The sequence below is a fragment of the Boleophthalmus pectinirostris genome, unplaced genomic scaffold, assembly GCF_026225935.1.
Source record: "Boleophthalmus pectinirostris isolate CB_2022bp ecotype Guang Dong unplaced genomic scaffold, ASM2622593v1 HiC_scaffold_16, whole genome shotgun sequence".
NCBI lineage: Eukaryota > Metazoa > Chordata > Actinopteri > Gobiiformes > Gobiidae > Boleophthalmus > Boleophthalmus pectinirostris.
This window is the reverse complement of record NW_026571095.1, coordinates 30,284,236-30,301,311: the sequence shown is the minus strand read 5'-3', so window position 1 is coordinate 30,301,311 and position 17,076 is coordinate 30,284,236. Positions and strand designations below refer to the sequence as shown.

The 17,076-nt window shown below is 38.0% G+C and overlaps 1 protein-coding gene across 1 annotated transcript; it reads left to right on the top strand.

The window, feature by feature from the left end:
• The first annotated feature begins 227 nt into the window (after positions 1-227).
• On the top strand, positions 228-16,223 carry LOC110155720 (uncharacterized). Its single transcript, XM_020919877.2, has 7 exons — positions 228-442; positions 5,329-5,473; positions 9,417-9,512; positions 10,908-11,052; positions 12,489-12,634; positions 13,481-13,620; positions 15,015-16,223. Exons 1-7 carry the CDS (start codon positions 343-345, stop codon positions 15,164-15,166), a joined length of 924 nt encoding a protein of 307 aa, XP_020775536.2. The 5' UTR covers positions 228-342; the 3' UTR covers positions 15,167-16,223.
• The last annotated feature ends 853 nt before the right edge of the window (positions 16,224-17,076 follow it).

Here is a 17,076-nt window from a genome sequence, read left to right as displayed (position 1 = left end):
AAACTATATCCTGGAACTCGCTGTATGAAATGTAAGTCTGAAAACCCAGCGTTAAGCCTCAATTTGACCCCTTCTAGTGTTGTCACATTATTATTCACATTATTCTAAGCAGCTGAGAGCACGTCCGTAAACACTGCTATGTTTTGTGGTTGTGTAAAAGCAAGGGGGAGGGAGTGGGCGTTTCTCATGGACACGTGAACGCTCCTTGGTCAAACGTGCCTGTGCGCTCCGCCTAGATCCATGTGCGCCTGGCTCCGCTGCGTCCGCTCGATCGCTTTTCCTCTGCTCTCTCCTCTCCCTTTTTACCACTACAACTAAAAAATCACCACGAAACTCTGCACGATGAAGGAGAAAAGCTGGCCCAAGATCTTTCTCATCATCCTGTGCGCTGTAGTTTACGTGTTTGTTATTCTCGTCAACGCGTTGGCTGGTGTTGGCAAGGGTAAGTCCCAAACTATTTTCTTTTTTTTTTTTTTTTTTTTTTTTTTCTTTTTTTGGTATTTGCAATGATGGTGCAAAGATGTCGGTGCATTTAAACTTTTTATTCATGTGTATAAATTTTCATACGTCGTGCTAGCTAAATCCTCGCGTTAACTAGTCAAATTTGTTATGAAACTATCGGGTGACTCCCAGTTTAACGATGCGCAGTTTTGTAACCACATTTGTCACACGCGGTATCTGATTATGGTTACGACACGAAAAAAACAAAACAAAAACGGAGCAGAAAAGAGGAAATCGACACCATTTACATGATTCAGATTTGACCTTTCACCCCAATACTAAAATATTCTGTTACCATGGAAACATAGCAATGCGCGTCCGATTTTCGCTAATTTGCTCCACATTGTTAAAAAATAAATAAATAAATAGTCGAATATGTGTAACTAAACTATTTTATTATCTATTATTTTATTTTTTCTTCGTTACATTTAGTCAAAGTTTGTCTTGTTGTATATGGAAACAAACTAAAGCTAAATACGGAGCGGTAACTGTGTGGTTACCATGGGAACAAACATCAGGGTCATTCCAGGCGAGGCTCGCGTGGCACTGGCATGATATAAGTTTTTTTCACTTCGCTTTTTTGGTATTTTTTGACTGTTTTGAGAAATATTATTTATAAAAATGTCTGTGTCATGAGTAGTTAAAGGTGCCTCATGTAGCTTTTCTGGTAGGGGGTCCACCACAAGCTTGTTTCCATGGAGATATGTATATATTTTTAGAGTCAGAGTTAGTCAGAGTTTTAAAAAAGGTTTGACGGCACAACATATAGTCTCCATACTTTCAGAACATGTACATTTAACAAAGAAAGAAACAAAATAAAGAGAACTAATTTGTTAAAAATATTCAATGTTCAAAAAAGGAATAAGAAGAAGCTTCTTATTTTTACAATATTTTGTCTACTTGATATTCAGTTGTTAAATATATTAAAGTGTATCTTTAGACATTTGACATTAGACAAATTAGATGAAAAAAACAAAACAAAAACACATACACAGATCACTGAAAGATTCCACAGTCTGGCATTAAACTCATCTATGTTGCATTTATTCAATTACAGATGTTTTAGAGTTAAAAATACATTGCAAACACATGCATTCCTACTGTGAATGAGCTCATCTCTCCACAGATCTGACCTGTAACTTGGCCTGGCTGATTGCGGACTTTCCTCCGTGTAAACAGATTTAATGCCATACTGTGGGGCATTCAAGCAATAACATTTCCACGGAGTATAGTATTTATACCTAACTTGGTTTCTTTGTTAGGTTCCTAAAAGAGACCAAAATGAATAAAATGTTAACTACCTTCTATACATTTTTAATAATTAATAAACTAAATATAAATAAACTTAATATACTAAAATTACTGCTTTATAACATCTTCATTAAAGGTACACTGTATGTAACTTTCCCGGTGGAGGGCATGCCACCTGCTTGTCCATTTAGAGATATTATTGCCTTGTTTAAAATATTCCACAATATGGCATTAACCTTATCTCGTTACTAGTTACTAGTTACTAGTTACTAGCAATAAAAATTCCAAAACGTAGATATGGTTAACATCTCAGCAGACCACTCACCAGAAAAGTGATTTATTAATGCACCTTTAACCAAACATTTTAATTTTTTTCTTTAGACAGTAGTTAAAAGTGCTGTACCTGATTTTTACCGTCTTAAAAACGTGAAAATCTAGTTCATTTCCAAGAGTTATTCCTATTTTATATCTTATGCATTCCTAATTATTCATCAAGATGAGTTTACAAAGACTTTCAAAACATCCAGAGACCAGAGAGGAGTTTTTCTCTCATAGTGCTTATGACAACTAGTATGCTAACCACACACTTCCTTGTTATCAGACAATAAAACGCCTATTTGGATGCAGATAGTACACATCGGACAATATTTTGACTTCAAGAGCCGCTTAAAGTATCTGTACTGGGGCAAATACATGAGAAAAAAGGAATCCTGAATACTGAACACCGACAGTGAAGAATAATTTTACTACTACTGTTGCTTCTTGTAGTAAAGAATGAGCACACAAACTTGTTCGATTTTCCTGTGTCCCTGTAGTCCAGTTCTTAGACTACTCCCAACATAAACTGTACTGATGTAAGACAATGAGCGGTGCTTCTGCCAGCTTTATAAACACACCATTTCCCATCATGCACTGTGGTCTGCAGGGACTAATAAGTACATGAGAGAGAAGGAACGGAGCAAATGAGAAGCTCCTGAGCCTACGCCCACAGTCGGGTGAGTCACAGAGGAAGAGGGGCAGGCACAAGATTTGGGCTGGAAACACAGATTGTAGTTTACTTGCCACTATTGTCTGTTTGAAAGTGATTTAGGTTCAAATCTTTTTGCAGATGCTTGTGTTTAAAATCCCTCATCACAAATAAAATATTGTGGAAAAAATGTCGAAACCCATATTGAAGTACTATAGATTGTAATGGATTAAAGCAGTGTTTCCAGTAACTTAACCCAGTGTTTCCCAAACTAATTTTTTTGGGGACTCATATTTTAAAAGTCACAAACCGTCATGACTCAAGTCAATAGACAACAAACAAAATGAAGGTGAGTTTGACCATTATTGAACATTAATGAGGATATTTTATTGTTGACTGATTGTGAGTGAGTGATCGTGTCTCTCTGTTTTAAACAATGAAAAACAGTAATTGAACCAGCAATAAAAGGATCCATACATCGCCTATTTGGACATTAAATGTACCTAGGGCTGTCACAATAACCGCAAAAATTAATTACCGCAGTACTAAGTGATCCACCGTGGTGGCTGTTGGGCCACCGTGATCACCGCACGTGACCAACGTGACCCGACCCAGAGTCCTGCACGGGTCCATTTGTAGAGACCCGCCCCCACCCGGACCCTTTAACATTCCACCTGTTACCGCCCATGCCCATGATAATCCAGAACTAACCCAAGACTAACCTAGGACTAAGGTGCGCCCGTGTAGACTGTCAGGTGACCTCAGGCGAAAGGACTGGGCAGAGCTCCGTGCCACACGGAGTTAAGAGCGGCCCTTGCCCGATCGTGCTTTACAGACACCTGCTTCGCGTGCTCGTGCTAGGGGCTGTCTCTCTTAAGTCCGCGGGTACTCGACCTGGTGCAGAACTCTGACTCGAGCTGCCATAGTGAGAGCTGGAGAGATGCAGCAGCACTTGTTCCAAAGCCAAATGTTACTTCTCCCAGGCTACACACATGACAACCAAGGTATATGTGCATCTGAGCAACAAGCACATCATCGGAGAGTTTTCAGTGCTGCTGGAAATATTGTAACTCCTGGGGATGTGGGGTGGGTGATGGGGTGAGATATCATTGCATACCGCGCTGTTGAGCTGCTATACCGCACCTCAGGGAAATTCCATAACCACGACAGCCCTAAATGTAGCAAATTTCTTTTTCTTTTCAACATCCAGTTGAACCAGCAATACTGGAACAAAATAATCAATAAAATAATTACAAAAATATTAGAAATTATACAAAACATGTCTCAACATTTCAACATTTCTAATGAGATATGTGGGCCTGTCTGCGATTTTGTCACGCGTTCTAGTCCTGGGTGCAACAGAAGAGCGCAACACGCATATCAGACGACCAAAAAAAAATCTCTTGTGACTCATCTGAGGGTCACGACCCAGTTTTTGGGAAGCAATGCCTTAATCTATAGGGAGAGACACTTCCAAGATTGTCTCATTCTCAGTTTATGGACAGGCCTCATGTGAAAGCTCAGAACCTCCAGAATTCCCTTACTGAACTGCAGAGGTTTAGAGACTCAGTCTATTTTAGCCCCAGTACAGACTATTTAGTTTGTGGAAAACATGCAGAAGGTAAGAGCTTTGTGCAGTTGTGGACGGGGAATTTCTCTGTCTGTGTCTGTGATTTTCTCTCAACTGTATTTAAATAAAGTTTGGTGTTTTGGTTTGTTCTGCTGTTGTAGTCATCATGACGTTCTGGTTTTTCCAATTACTTTATGTGAAGAACTCACTTCAGAGTGACACGCAGATTAGTCTGGTGTGAGCCGGGTTATGTAGAGGCTGCACTAGCACTGGTTCATGATTGGCTGAAGGTGCTGGGGTTTAAGTATTGACCATTCAGATCAGAGTGAGACATTTTTAAATAAACTGCATTGGACCTGGCAACCCGAATGAGAGACTCATGTGAGACTCATTCTGCGTTTTGATTGAATAATTGTGTTTAGAACCAAAATACCAAATTATAACAAACAGCGTTGGCCATCAATGTTTTTTCTGTTTTTAACAGTAAGAACTACATTTGATCTAAGCCTTTTTACCTTGTATATGGCGAGACAGTTAGCTCATGTTTATGGAATTTAAACTCTAAATCTTACATACAGTCCCTTTTAAAATAGCGATGAGTGATATGCAATAGCTTTAACTTTAGTCACAGGAGCGCTTTAAACGAAGACACTCCCTTTTTCTCTGGCTCCCTTGGCTGTGCTGTGCTGTTTTAATTTCAGATCTTTTATTGCCTCTAATTTGTTTTGGTTTTGTGTATTCAAATGTGTCATTTTCCTACCACACTTGAGGTTGCTTTTAGCTGAGTTGGAAATGTGTTTAACTTTACTGATTACAGATCTGACTTATAAATTGGGTTAGGATTATGTGGATTCTTTTATCTGAGAGTTATTGTTGTGTTTCCAGCTTCCAGGTTAGTTCTTCGGATCAGATTTTGTTAAAACGTCAGACAGAGCGATGCCTTGTTTTAGCATCACACCCCCATTTTGATGACATCAGGTGCAAAGTATCAGTTGCGTGATTTATAAATAAAATGTTTTCTTCTTCTTTCCCCCGACAGTTTTCTTCCACCATTCGACGGGGAACATCTCCGGGCGCTATGAGACGGAAATCACTCCCGCCGGGTGGACCTTCTCCATCTGGGGCGTCATCTACACGTGGCTCACCCTCATCGTGCTCTACAACACAGCCTACATCTTCAGAGGGTCAGCGCACACACAAACAGACACACTCACACACTCTACAGGCCTGCGCTACTCAGACTGTGCACTCACATCATTCTGGGGTGGTCTATATGTAGCACTATGGTGGATTGTTCAGCAGTTACCATGGAGACACAACGCACACATTAACAAACACTGTCAAAAAGTTTTGAGATATTTTGAATGCTTAAGAAAAAGTATGATTTAAACAGCACATTTTCAGGATTCAACACGAGTAGGGTTGTGCAAAAATATTGAAATATCGATATATCGTGTCGTTTAATGTGATGATACAGTATCGATATCATGGGCTGCTGGTTTGATTTCTCGCCATGAGTATAGATTAGATTTAGATTTATTGTTATTGCACGAAATACAACGAAACTTCAACAGAGCAAAACTTTTTAGCAGTAAAAATGAATAAATATAGACACATTCTCACATTCATAACAATAAATATTTTTTGTTATATTTTACAAAATTATTTTGTTACAGCGCTAAAGTTTTGTTGCTTGTTTAGAGGAAGGAAACTCATTTATGCGACACATTTGACATATTCACTGTTTTGAGAATTAAAATGAGTGTGCTTCATATTAGAAGAAGTGATTTAACAAAGACTTTTAGTATCACAGGCATGATTTAACCTTTATTTTTTATTGAACCGTATCGAATAATTTTGAAATACATCGTTTTGAATCGTATCAAATCCTAAGCTCACTGTATTGCGATATATATCGTAACATGGCTTATGTATCGAGGTATGTATCATATTCTGAATGATGCCCAGCCCTAAATGCGAGTGTTCATGATCCTGTTTAAGAGTTTGATTTTCAACAAAAAGGTGAGAGTGACTCACTGAAAAACTGTTGGCTAAATCTAGATTCCTTGTGACTGTAATGTTATTTGTGAGAGACTTGTTTAAGCGCACAAATCAGCTCATCTGTTGTATTTCAAGCTTTGTCAGCTCTTTCTGGTCAGACTGTGTTAAAATAAAGATTAGATTACAGTGTTATTTTATTTTATTGACCTTTATTTAACCAGGATAGTCCCACTGAGATTAAGAATCTCTTTTTCCTGAGCTCACAAGGGACCCTATTGTACATGTTTTCGTGTTGGAGAAACCGGAGCACCTTGAGGAAGCTTACGCAGGCACAGTGATGACGTGCAAATTCCGTAATAGAGCTTCTGACAGAGCAGAGCCTACAGTTAGTGCCACACCCCGAGATAGTGTTGATAATAGGAATCATATTATTTTATGTAGATTTAAAATTTTACAAACATGACCTGACTTTGTCCTTCAATAAAATCAAACGTGTTCTTATCAAGATAGATACAATAAATACTGTATTGATCCCAAAGGAAGTGTTCGGCTAGCCAGGCTGGCACCACCTAGTGCCTCCGCTCAATTTTATTTCTCTCCAGGGACTAGGTCAGGAATCGGAATACAATGGACAGTTCACAAAAACCCCGGAAGTGCAAGATCGGGCACCAGCCAATCAGCGAAGAGCCATATATTCTGTGTTGGCAGCGATTCCCGAGATCGAGGATTTAAAGCCGGAGCAAAGAGAATGTTTGGTGAATTTTATCAAGGGGAAAGATGTTATTGCCCTTTTTCCTACGAGATTTGGGAAAAGTTTAATATACCAGGTAACCCCGTTAGCGGCGCATTACATACGTCACAACCAAATAGCAGCGATTGGTTAAATTAAAAAAGTACCTGCCTACCGTCGGGCAAACGACTCCTGCTGCGAGGTCAGACAGTTTCTACGAAGTGAAACCGGCTGATGAATCAGACTAGTGTTCGGCAGCAAAAGCACAAAAAAGTGAACAGTCCATTCTCTTGCACTCATCAGGTGTAGCGGTGCGTTGTACATTTGGGACAAACAGCTTCATGATCCTTTCACCGAGAACAAATGTAATCTTGGTATTATTCCTAATTCCAAAAACACAATAACGCATTTTGAAACATGATATTTTGCCACACCGACATACTGTGATAAGTGATGCTACTGAAACTACTCTATGCAACTGACATAATAACAATAAAACAGGATGAGCCAGTATCATCAAAAGACCTGCGCTCCAACAAATAAAAAGAAGAATAAACCGATAATTAGCCATAGAAGTCACTTATCTAACTATAGCTACAGCTCAAATGTTAAATATCCAACATCTCCTCACTTTTATAAAGAAATTGAACATATGATAAATATTGAGCCCCAAAATATATTGTTCCAGCTTCGATATATTGAAGTTGATATAGTAATTATTGTGACAGGCCTATGCGATGGTCATGTTGTTTAGTTTTGTGTTTTGGTTTAAGGTTTCAATGCTGAAATCCTGTTGGTTTAAACCTAAAAAACCTCTCTCTGATTTGAATGGTCACTACCTAAACCCCAACACCCACGGAAATCATGAATCAGTGCTAGTGCAGCCTCCGCAGCTCAGGGAGGGAATTCTGGAGGTTCATGCCCTTTAAACTCATCAATTTGAAATTTTGAAATGTGCTTTATGAGAAAAAAAAAAAAAACTGAAAAACTCCTCTTTGTCGTATGGAAGACCTTAAAGAGATTTGGTCCCCGTCATCGATTACACATGTACAATAAAATGCAGTTTCACATCTAACCAGAAGCATTAAAGCACGTCCTCCCTTTGAAAATGTCAAATATGTGAACCAGACTCTTCAGTACAGACACCGTACAAAGACTCACATTTTTAGCAAATCTGTTTTGTATAAAGTGTCTCAGTTTGTTGCCAGTAGTTGAGAAAGTTGCCAATTATACACACTCGCATGGACCACAGAGATATAATCAGATTATTGTTTTAGGGAGAAGACCAAATAAAATGGCAAATGATCTAGTGTTATTGTCTGTCATTATCTAGTGTTTCCCATTTATACAGTACAGCACTCCCCCATAGTCAAAAATAACCTGGACTATTATTAGCTTTGTGCTCATCATATTATTATTAACTTTTAAAGGAGACTACACAAGGCAGTGAGTGACATTTATACTGTACACTTTGGCCCAGTCCACACTATTACGTTTTCGAGTCGTTTTCGTTGCGGATGCAGTGTTCGTTCACACTAATCTGATGGAAAACGGCTCCAGAGACGGAACGATCTGGTGCCGCCAGCTCCCATGATTTCATCGGAGTAAAGATCTGATCCGGCACTGTGTGGATGCATGAAAACGCTGATGTAGGTCTATGCACCGCGAAGTAATTCACCGCTAAGAGGCTAGAATATGTGTCCATTCATATATATGGTCTGTGCGTACGACCTGCAGACGTATAATCTCTGAAAAGTTTAACATGAACCATCTCCAACACGACAGAAGCACAGAACAGACTCACCATCAGCAGAACATCTCTCTGTCACAGAAAGAACACTCATATTCTAGTCGTGTCCTTTAGTCCGACAGAAGCTGAACCGCATCAGTGCACAATAGCAAGCTGTTTTTCTGAGCCTTAGTTTATGCAAATTAGCCATGCAGTTTTAAAGTTTTGTTTCTGTAAAACGTAAACAAATATGCTCAAAGCTGTGTGGATAGGAAAGGCTTGCGGACACAGAAACGACGTGTCTGGATGCAGATCATTTCCGATATGGTGATACGCGGATTCGTTTTAGTTCATTATAATCATACATGCACATATAAAAATACAGACCTATTCTGCATAGTCAACTTTTAACCATGCATAATTATAACATAATGATCCACAGGTGTCATAGATTATAACTATAGCGCACACACAAGCTCGATATGTCTTCTTTAACAAAGTCCATGGGAAACACTGATTATCACTCACCCCTAAAGGCCCTACAAATGTTGCTAGACTGTGCAGCGCCACTCTTCATATACACACATATACTTATACATATATACACATATATATTTATAAAAGTGTGTCATGGTTGAAGTCTGATGTACTGTGTTTCTGTGAATAGCTCGTGGGCCCAGCTCCTCCTCCCCTACTCCTTCTATTTCTGCTGGTTCATCAACATGCTGCTCAACATGATCTGGCTGGTGCTGTGGGACAGAGAGTAAGTCACTGCACACACAAACACACACAGAAACATACACACAATCACATACATACACACAATCACATACATACACACAATCACATACATACACACAAACGCACACAAATACTCGTGATGTGGTCAAGGTCAAGGTTTATTTACAGTATAGCACATTTAGAAATGGACAGTCCTGCCCCAAATTGCTTCACATTATAGATGAAGACGGAATATGAATCACAATAGTCCAGACGCAACGTGGTATTACTTTGTAGTACCAGTATTGCAGAAAAAAAAAATCCATGTGTTCTGAAACTAAAATGCTAAAAGTTGTATGTTTTTCTATCCATGGATTTCTGAGTGAACATGAAGATAAAATCCATGAAATGATCTTAGAAAAATTGCCTTTAAAGTGCATTTTATGTTGACAAAACTTGTGCTGTGGGGTCTGGAGCGCCTGTATTCACGCCCTCAGCCCCTGCCTCATCAGACTTTGTACTTCTACACACACCCATACTGTAAACAAGGACCTAACTGCACTATAGTAATGATTAGCAGGGGAGCGGACAAGGTGAGGCTAAAGGGTCTTAGGGGCCCATGTGAGGCTTCTTGACCATTGCGACAGGCCTCATGATTAGACAAAAACCTACAAACATTGACAAAACCTTAAATTAAGTTAAATAAAGGTTTAAAATGTTTTAAAAAGGCATTCCTAAATAAACTGTCCATGCATTTTGGATGGAATTTTCAGTTTTTATGACAGATAGAGGAATTCCTTTTAAGGACTCACCACTACTTTTTTTAGTATTTATGTGAATAACTACAAAAAGAAATTACTTTTTATTTGACCAATTGCATTTTAAAGAGAAAACGGAAACATACAATATGAAGATCATTTTATTACATTTTGTTACTTGTAAACTGCAACGCACGCAGTGGGTTTTAATTTATACATATATTTTTAACCCTACATGTATCGCCTGGTGTCTAAAATATTTGAATAAATACAAGTTAGCATGGGTGGGGATAGGGGGTAGGTGAAAACAGACATTTTCAGATTACTCAAGCCCTCACAATTATAATAAGATTAAACACTCATAAAGTTGATTTTGTATTTTGTAATATCTCCACTTTAATGTATCTCTCTTCTGTTTCCAAAAAAACCTAATTAAATTTACTCTTTAATTTTTTCCCAACCAGATTTTGAACTATGGCTTTGCTTGGTGGCTATGCTTGCACGTTCATTTTTGACCATGTTTTTTCAGGTTTAGGTTAGTGTTAGGAGCTATGATATGAATGATCTGAATATTTGGTACAGGTATTAATGTCCCACCAAACCAAAGTCAGAATTAGAAAACCATGAAATACCATAATCTTATGCACTTTAAACTTCACATGTATATTTGCTTGTGTCAGGGTGATGTTGGCTGGTCTGGTGGTCCTCATCTTCATCGCTCTGACAAACTACTGCATTCTCTTCTTCTGCTGTTGGGCCACAGATTACTACGGCCTGTGGCTCAAGACGTACTACCCCAGAGACCTCCGCTGCCTGCGCTGGATGGTACGTACTGAGGCTTTTACTCATGGAATAATGCCTCATCAGATATATCATTTTAAGAATCCAATATTATGCAAAATTCACTGTGAGATTTGAGCTGTTATAATGTTGTTATCACTTCAAAAACATACCCAGAGTTGTGTTTTGTTTCATTCACACATGTTTGAGTAGTCCTTTATTGTTAATCTGTCTACAAAAATTTCAACTTCAGTTTTCATGTTTACAGCTCTTTTTACTTTTTGTTTAGTAGAGACTGACCATTTCAGATCTGAGTTCATCCAAATTTTTGCAGTGAGGGTGTACCGCGGATCTATTAAAATAACTGGATAGGGTATTTCTATTTTAGAGCTGTCTGGAGTTGGCGTAGTGGTCACTCATCGCGAAAAAATCCCTCCTGCCCACAAATTATTTTTCCCATAAAGCACAATGTAATCATAAACTGCTCATGACAGGGCACCTACAGCTTCAAAAAGGTTGGATTTTTTGGAAATTTTTACCTTTTAAGATCATAAACTTTTTCTAAGCTTCAAAATCCTATCCTATTATCTTAAAAACTGCTTTTTAATCATTAGCTCCGGGTGTGTGAATGAAACAAAACACAACTCTGAGTATACAAAGTTGAAAAAGCTGAGGCACTTAAAAAGTATAAAATAATTAAAAGCCTTTCATACCACATGGCAGATAAAGTTAAAATCACGCCAACATGTGAAACTCAACTCTTTTTGAGTTTTGCCCTGTTGACTGCCCAAGGGCTGAATCGTGTTGGCGTAATTTAACTTTATTTGTCATGTGGTATTAAAGGCTTTTAATTATTTTGTACTTGAATTTGAGACTGGTCCCTACACTGCAGAGCACCAGAAGGACAATTTTGCACAATCTCTGTACATCCAAGTAGCACTCCTGCCCCTTAAAGTTTTGCACAACTCTGGGTATGTTTGTGTTTGAGGAAAAACATTATAACATAGATCAGAAAATAGCGTAATACGGGCCTTTTAAGAATTGATTTGAGTTCATAAAGTTGTTTGTACAAAGTTAAAACAAGTCCAGACAGCATCAAAAGTTTTTGGTTTTTAAGTGGAACTAAACACTACTTGAAGCAGACCTGTATAAAATCTACTTTTCAGAGCTTTTAATCATGTTATAGTTGTTTCCTTCTCATTTACCCTCTCAAAGTTGTATTTGGAGTGACTTGCGCGTGTTTGAATCATCTTTAATCGCTTATTTTCAAGATGCCATGTTGCAGATCAATCCCTGTTTTCATGACCACCGGTACACACCCACTGCTCTGTACTGCCTGCAAGTTTATTTTCTTAAATCTTTGATACACATACAGTAGGATTCAAGAGTGTTGTATAGCCATTACTGTACAAATAAGAATGAGTTATAATCTGTGCCCTTTAAATTAAAAGGACTAAAGTCAACTTTATTTGTTTGTGCAGGTTCAGAACGGCTTTGCGGTGTACACCACATGGACCTCCATCGCGTCACTCCTAAACTTTGCCATTGTCCTGCAGCTGTGGGGCGTGGCCAAGAGCACCGCCGCCACCGCCTCCCTCTGCATCCTCTTCGCTGAAGTCGTCACCTGGTAAAGGCTTCTATTAAACACACAGATTTCACACGTGTCAAGGGGAAATGCAGGGGAGAATACAACAAATGTGCTGGAAAAAATCTATCAAAAAATCTATCCATTCATGCCGATAGTGAGCAGAGGTCAGCGGTTAAATAAAATTGGGAAAAAAAAGGTTTCTCCAGTTTTTTATAGTAAAGATCAAGTTAACCTTCCCCGATTTGTGTCCAACTGCACATGCTCAGATACTTTGTGCAGGTGCTGAAGTAGTAACCTTACCTGGCCAACGAGAACCACACACTTTGACAAAACTTTACAAAGATTAGTGAGTCTCAAGCTGTATCCTGTCTCCTGAAAAACAGATTAACCAGTCAGAGAGAGGCATGACGCGTCTGAGTCAAAACAAACATTGCGGCTTACAATTAAAAAGAAAAAGAAACCGCTTAACCGTTATTTATCTCAGGTCAAAGAAGTGATGTATTTTATTTTGATTGATATGAGAATTTTTGATTGGAGATGTCTTTTACATTGGTGAGACACATGATACAAATTAGTGGCTGTGGTTGGAGTGTTTTTTCACTCTGTGGTCCGATTCCAGACCCTTCTGTATTCATAGTAACCACACTTGGGACACACCTCATTTTTGAGATTAGTTCAATCAGACTTACAAATGGAATATAAACTGTTTTACTGATGTTTACTTCAGCAAAAATAGGTGTTTCAGTGAAGATTTAGGATTGAAGTGAGATTAAAATGAATTTAAGTGGGCACAGGTTTGTTCACATCCTTAAGTCTACTGTTCATTTCACATTTGATTATCTGTCTTGATGATTTTTGATGATTTTGATGTTTTTGCGTCGCCAGGTTCATTCTGGAGAACTGGGTGCTGGACCGCTGGGTGCGTTACATCGTCATGGTGTACCCTGTGGTGATCGTGGCTCTGGTGGGAAACATCACCAAACACTACCACGCTCCTGACCCCACGCCCAACTCCATCTTCATGGGTCAGTCACAGCATTACACACCATGTTTATCTTGTTTAATGCACCTAGTGACAAGTTATTTCTAAGAGGAACTAAAGCAAGATTCCCAATTGAAGCTTTAGATATAACCAGGATAGAACCAAGTCTAAACTAAATCAGGTGTATATCTAAATAAGGACTGCAACTGGGACTATTCAAAGACAAAAGTGTGTCTGACTAATAACTATTCCAGGACCAGATCAGTTCCTTAACCTTCACTAAACCAGGCCTAAACTATTAATAATTATAATGTAGGGCCAGCCTTGCTTAGCTTCACAGATCTAACAAGGTCTGACTGAGGCTACTTATAAGGTTATTTATATGATGACGGTCTGACACAAAAGTGGCATTGCATCTTCACTTTTTATTCCACGTTTAGACGAGCGTTTTCAGGAGGAAATCTGCATGCATACGGTGACGCAAAAGTGTGTGGAATTTAATTGGGTATTTATGCCATCTACAGTGTTGCCATAGTTACTTTGAAATAGTAATCTGACTACTGACTACTGATTACTTCTTTAAAAAGTAACTTAAGTTAAGTTACTGACTACTTGCTTTGAAAAGTAACTTTTTCTGAAATAAAATCAAAATAATGTTTGTATTTCCAGCTGCAAAAGGCGTACCTCTCTCCCTCCATTGTTTACATCTGACTCGTGGAGCGGAGATAACGTAACATCATAGGAAACGTGTCACCATTTATACGATCTTTGGGGTCACATAACCCACGTCGCCCAAAAATAAAAATAAATAAATAACCTACGTTGCCCTGAAGAGCAAAAATAGTAACACACAATGTATTAGATAAGTAACTTAAATCTGACTACTGGTTTGGAAATAGCACTGCGTTAGACTACTTGTTACTGAAAAAAGTAGTCGGACTACAGTAACGCATTACTAAGTAGCGCGTTAGTGGCATCACTACATCTGACATGTTTGTTTCTGTGTACTGTATGTATGTGATGTAAACGTGTACGCAACGTGAGCAGATCTGACCAGAGTTTTGCCTCTTGGGCAGTGTAGACGGAAACGCTACGGTGGAGAATATTCAACTTTTCCACAGTTTCAGAGGGTGTTTTCAGATTTTTACATTTTTAAGACCCAAAAATGCCATCACCGTCTAAACGAAAGACATTCCTGATAAAAATATTTTGTCGTTTTACCCATAAGTGTTCTCACTCTAAACATCAGCTTTTTTAAATTCTTGAGTTTATTCTACTCCACATTAAAACTGGGACTAAACCTGAAAATAAACCTGGACAAACCAACTGTACATTTAGACTAAATCTATCTTAAACATGGAGTATTCCTTTGTCTAAACAGTAACTAAACTTGGTCTAACCCTGTCCTAAAACGTGTGTGTGTCCTTGTCCCTGCAGTTGCTCTCTTGGTGGTGGCGTGCGTGCTGTTCGTCTTCAGAGTGTGTAACGTGATCTGGAGGAACAAGTGGCGCCCCCTGCTGTCCCCCGGCTCTGCCCGCGTCATGGTGTCTCCACTGGACGTCGGCAGCAACTTCAGAATGATGCGCTAATCATGGCATTACCACTAGGGTTGCACTATATTTGATACTCCAAGATTTCTTACGGTTAATGCAGTACTCCCAGTAAGTTATTTTCGAAGGCATCTGATTACCACGTCGGCAAAACTCCGCTCTGGTCTCACAAAGTTTTGAAAAAAGCTCTTATAAACTTATTACAGTGAATAATTAGGATGATTAAAATGCATAAGGCAAGTGAGGAGTAACTTTGGACCACTGCAACCTGTTTAAAATTAAGTACTTCATGTTTTTTAAGACAGAAAAAATCAGGTACAGTGCCTTTATCTAAAATATAGGTTTTCATTTCTATTCAGTGACTAAATATTTTAGAATTTTACACATTCACAACACATTTTTACACATCATTTTAGTCAGTCTCTTGAAGTTGGATTACCTAAAGCCAATTGCATTATTTTTTTTTTATTATATAGATGTGACAGATATGACACTAAACAAAAATTGCAATATAGATTTTTGTTACACTCGTACTTTTTCAGAAAGTTTCTTATTTGTTTTTTTTACATTCCAATCCGTTTTATAATTAAATCCCCTTTTGTTACACTACAGTTTTCACATTTTTATACACAATACATACATACAGTCTGTTACTTTTCCTCATTTAGTGCACAAATACTGCTTGTACTTTGAACATAGAAGAGTTGAAGGAATCATTTTGTATTTTAGAATAGGAATATAGTTTGTTTTCGTGCCTTGTAACTCATACGGAAAACAGCATTGCACAAAATTGAGTTGAAGGAGCTATATACACGCGTCTTTATATAGCTTACAGCACCTGTTTACAGCGAAATATTTTTTTGTTTACTATTGAAGGATATTTTATTTTGTGTTTTACTAAAAGCATTTTACTATACAGTTATATCATGAGGAAATTATGCTTCTCATTGCTAGGAATAAATGTAAAAATAGTACAAATGGAAGTATATGTGCTAATGTTGCTTATGGACACGACAAATATACGTCCTTTTGTTTTGAGATTCTTTTGTGGATTCACTTTGTGCTTATAAATAATAAAAATACATGTGGAAATCAGTGTTTTATTGAAGTTATTACACTAAAGTTGGAGACGGTTAGTGTTCGTGTACAGTAATCTTGTCAACTAATGTACAAGAGTTCCTAATAAGAATGGAGAAAGTAAAAATTGTAAACTATCAAATGACAATGAGTGAAATATTGTCTATTATCGATTCACTTATGGGTCAGTCATAATCTGTGGGACTCCTGTTGGTGCATTTTTTTGCCTTATGGTCATTTTCAAGCGCTGTTTTCTGTATTTTAGTTAAACAACTATATGCCTCTCTTTACTGTTGGCAGGGATTGGATTTGTTTAAAATAGGGACATCTGGGACATTTCTTGTATAAAACTGGGACAAATCAATGGTTTTGGATACATCTGCTGGGATAGGGGACACAGGACTCAGAACTGGGACACTCCGGGGGAAATAGTGATGTCTGGGCACCCTGAGTTTCCCCAAAATAACATAAGCAAAGAAGAAATGAACTCCTGCTAGAAATAAACAAAAGGAGAAGTTCATTTTAAAGTGGAAACATATTACTTTTACTTCACTACATTTGAGAGAAGATATCTGTACTTTGTACTCCACTACATTTTCAAGTATTTTTTATGATAGTATTTTTAATATAGTGGGAGACCTGCTAAAAAGGAACGGGAAAGTCCAAGTCTCGTCTCGAGTCACTGGCCCATAAATCCATAGCTGATTTTTGCAATTTATATATATTTATATATGAGTATGTAAGAGTTGTAGAAATTATAATAATTTTTTTTTTAATGTCTTGTCAAGATCTTAATGTGAATGATTACAGTCAGAATAGAAAGAATTCAGATTTTCAGTGCTAAATAACAGTGATTTTGCCGTAGTAGTAGT

Coding starts and splice junctions, on each gene's coding strand:
- LOC110155720 (XM_020919877.2), top strand. CDS start 343: ATGAAGGAGAAAAGCTGGCCCAAGATCTTTCTCATCATCCTGTGCGCT. Junction 12,635..13,480: donor TTCGCTGAAGTCGTCACCTG/GTAAAGGCTTCT, acceptor TTGCGTCGCCAG/GTTCATTCTGGAGAACTGGG. Junction 13,621..15,014: donor GCCCAACTCCATCTTCATGG/GTCAGTCACAGC, acceptor TTGTCCCTGCAG/TTGCTCTCTTGGTGGTGGCG.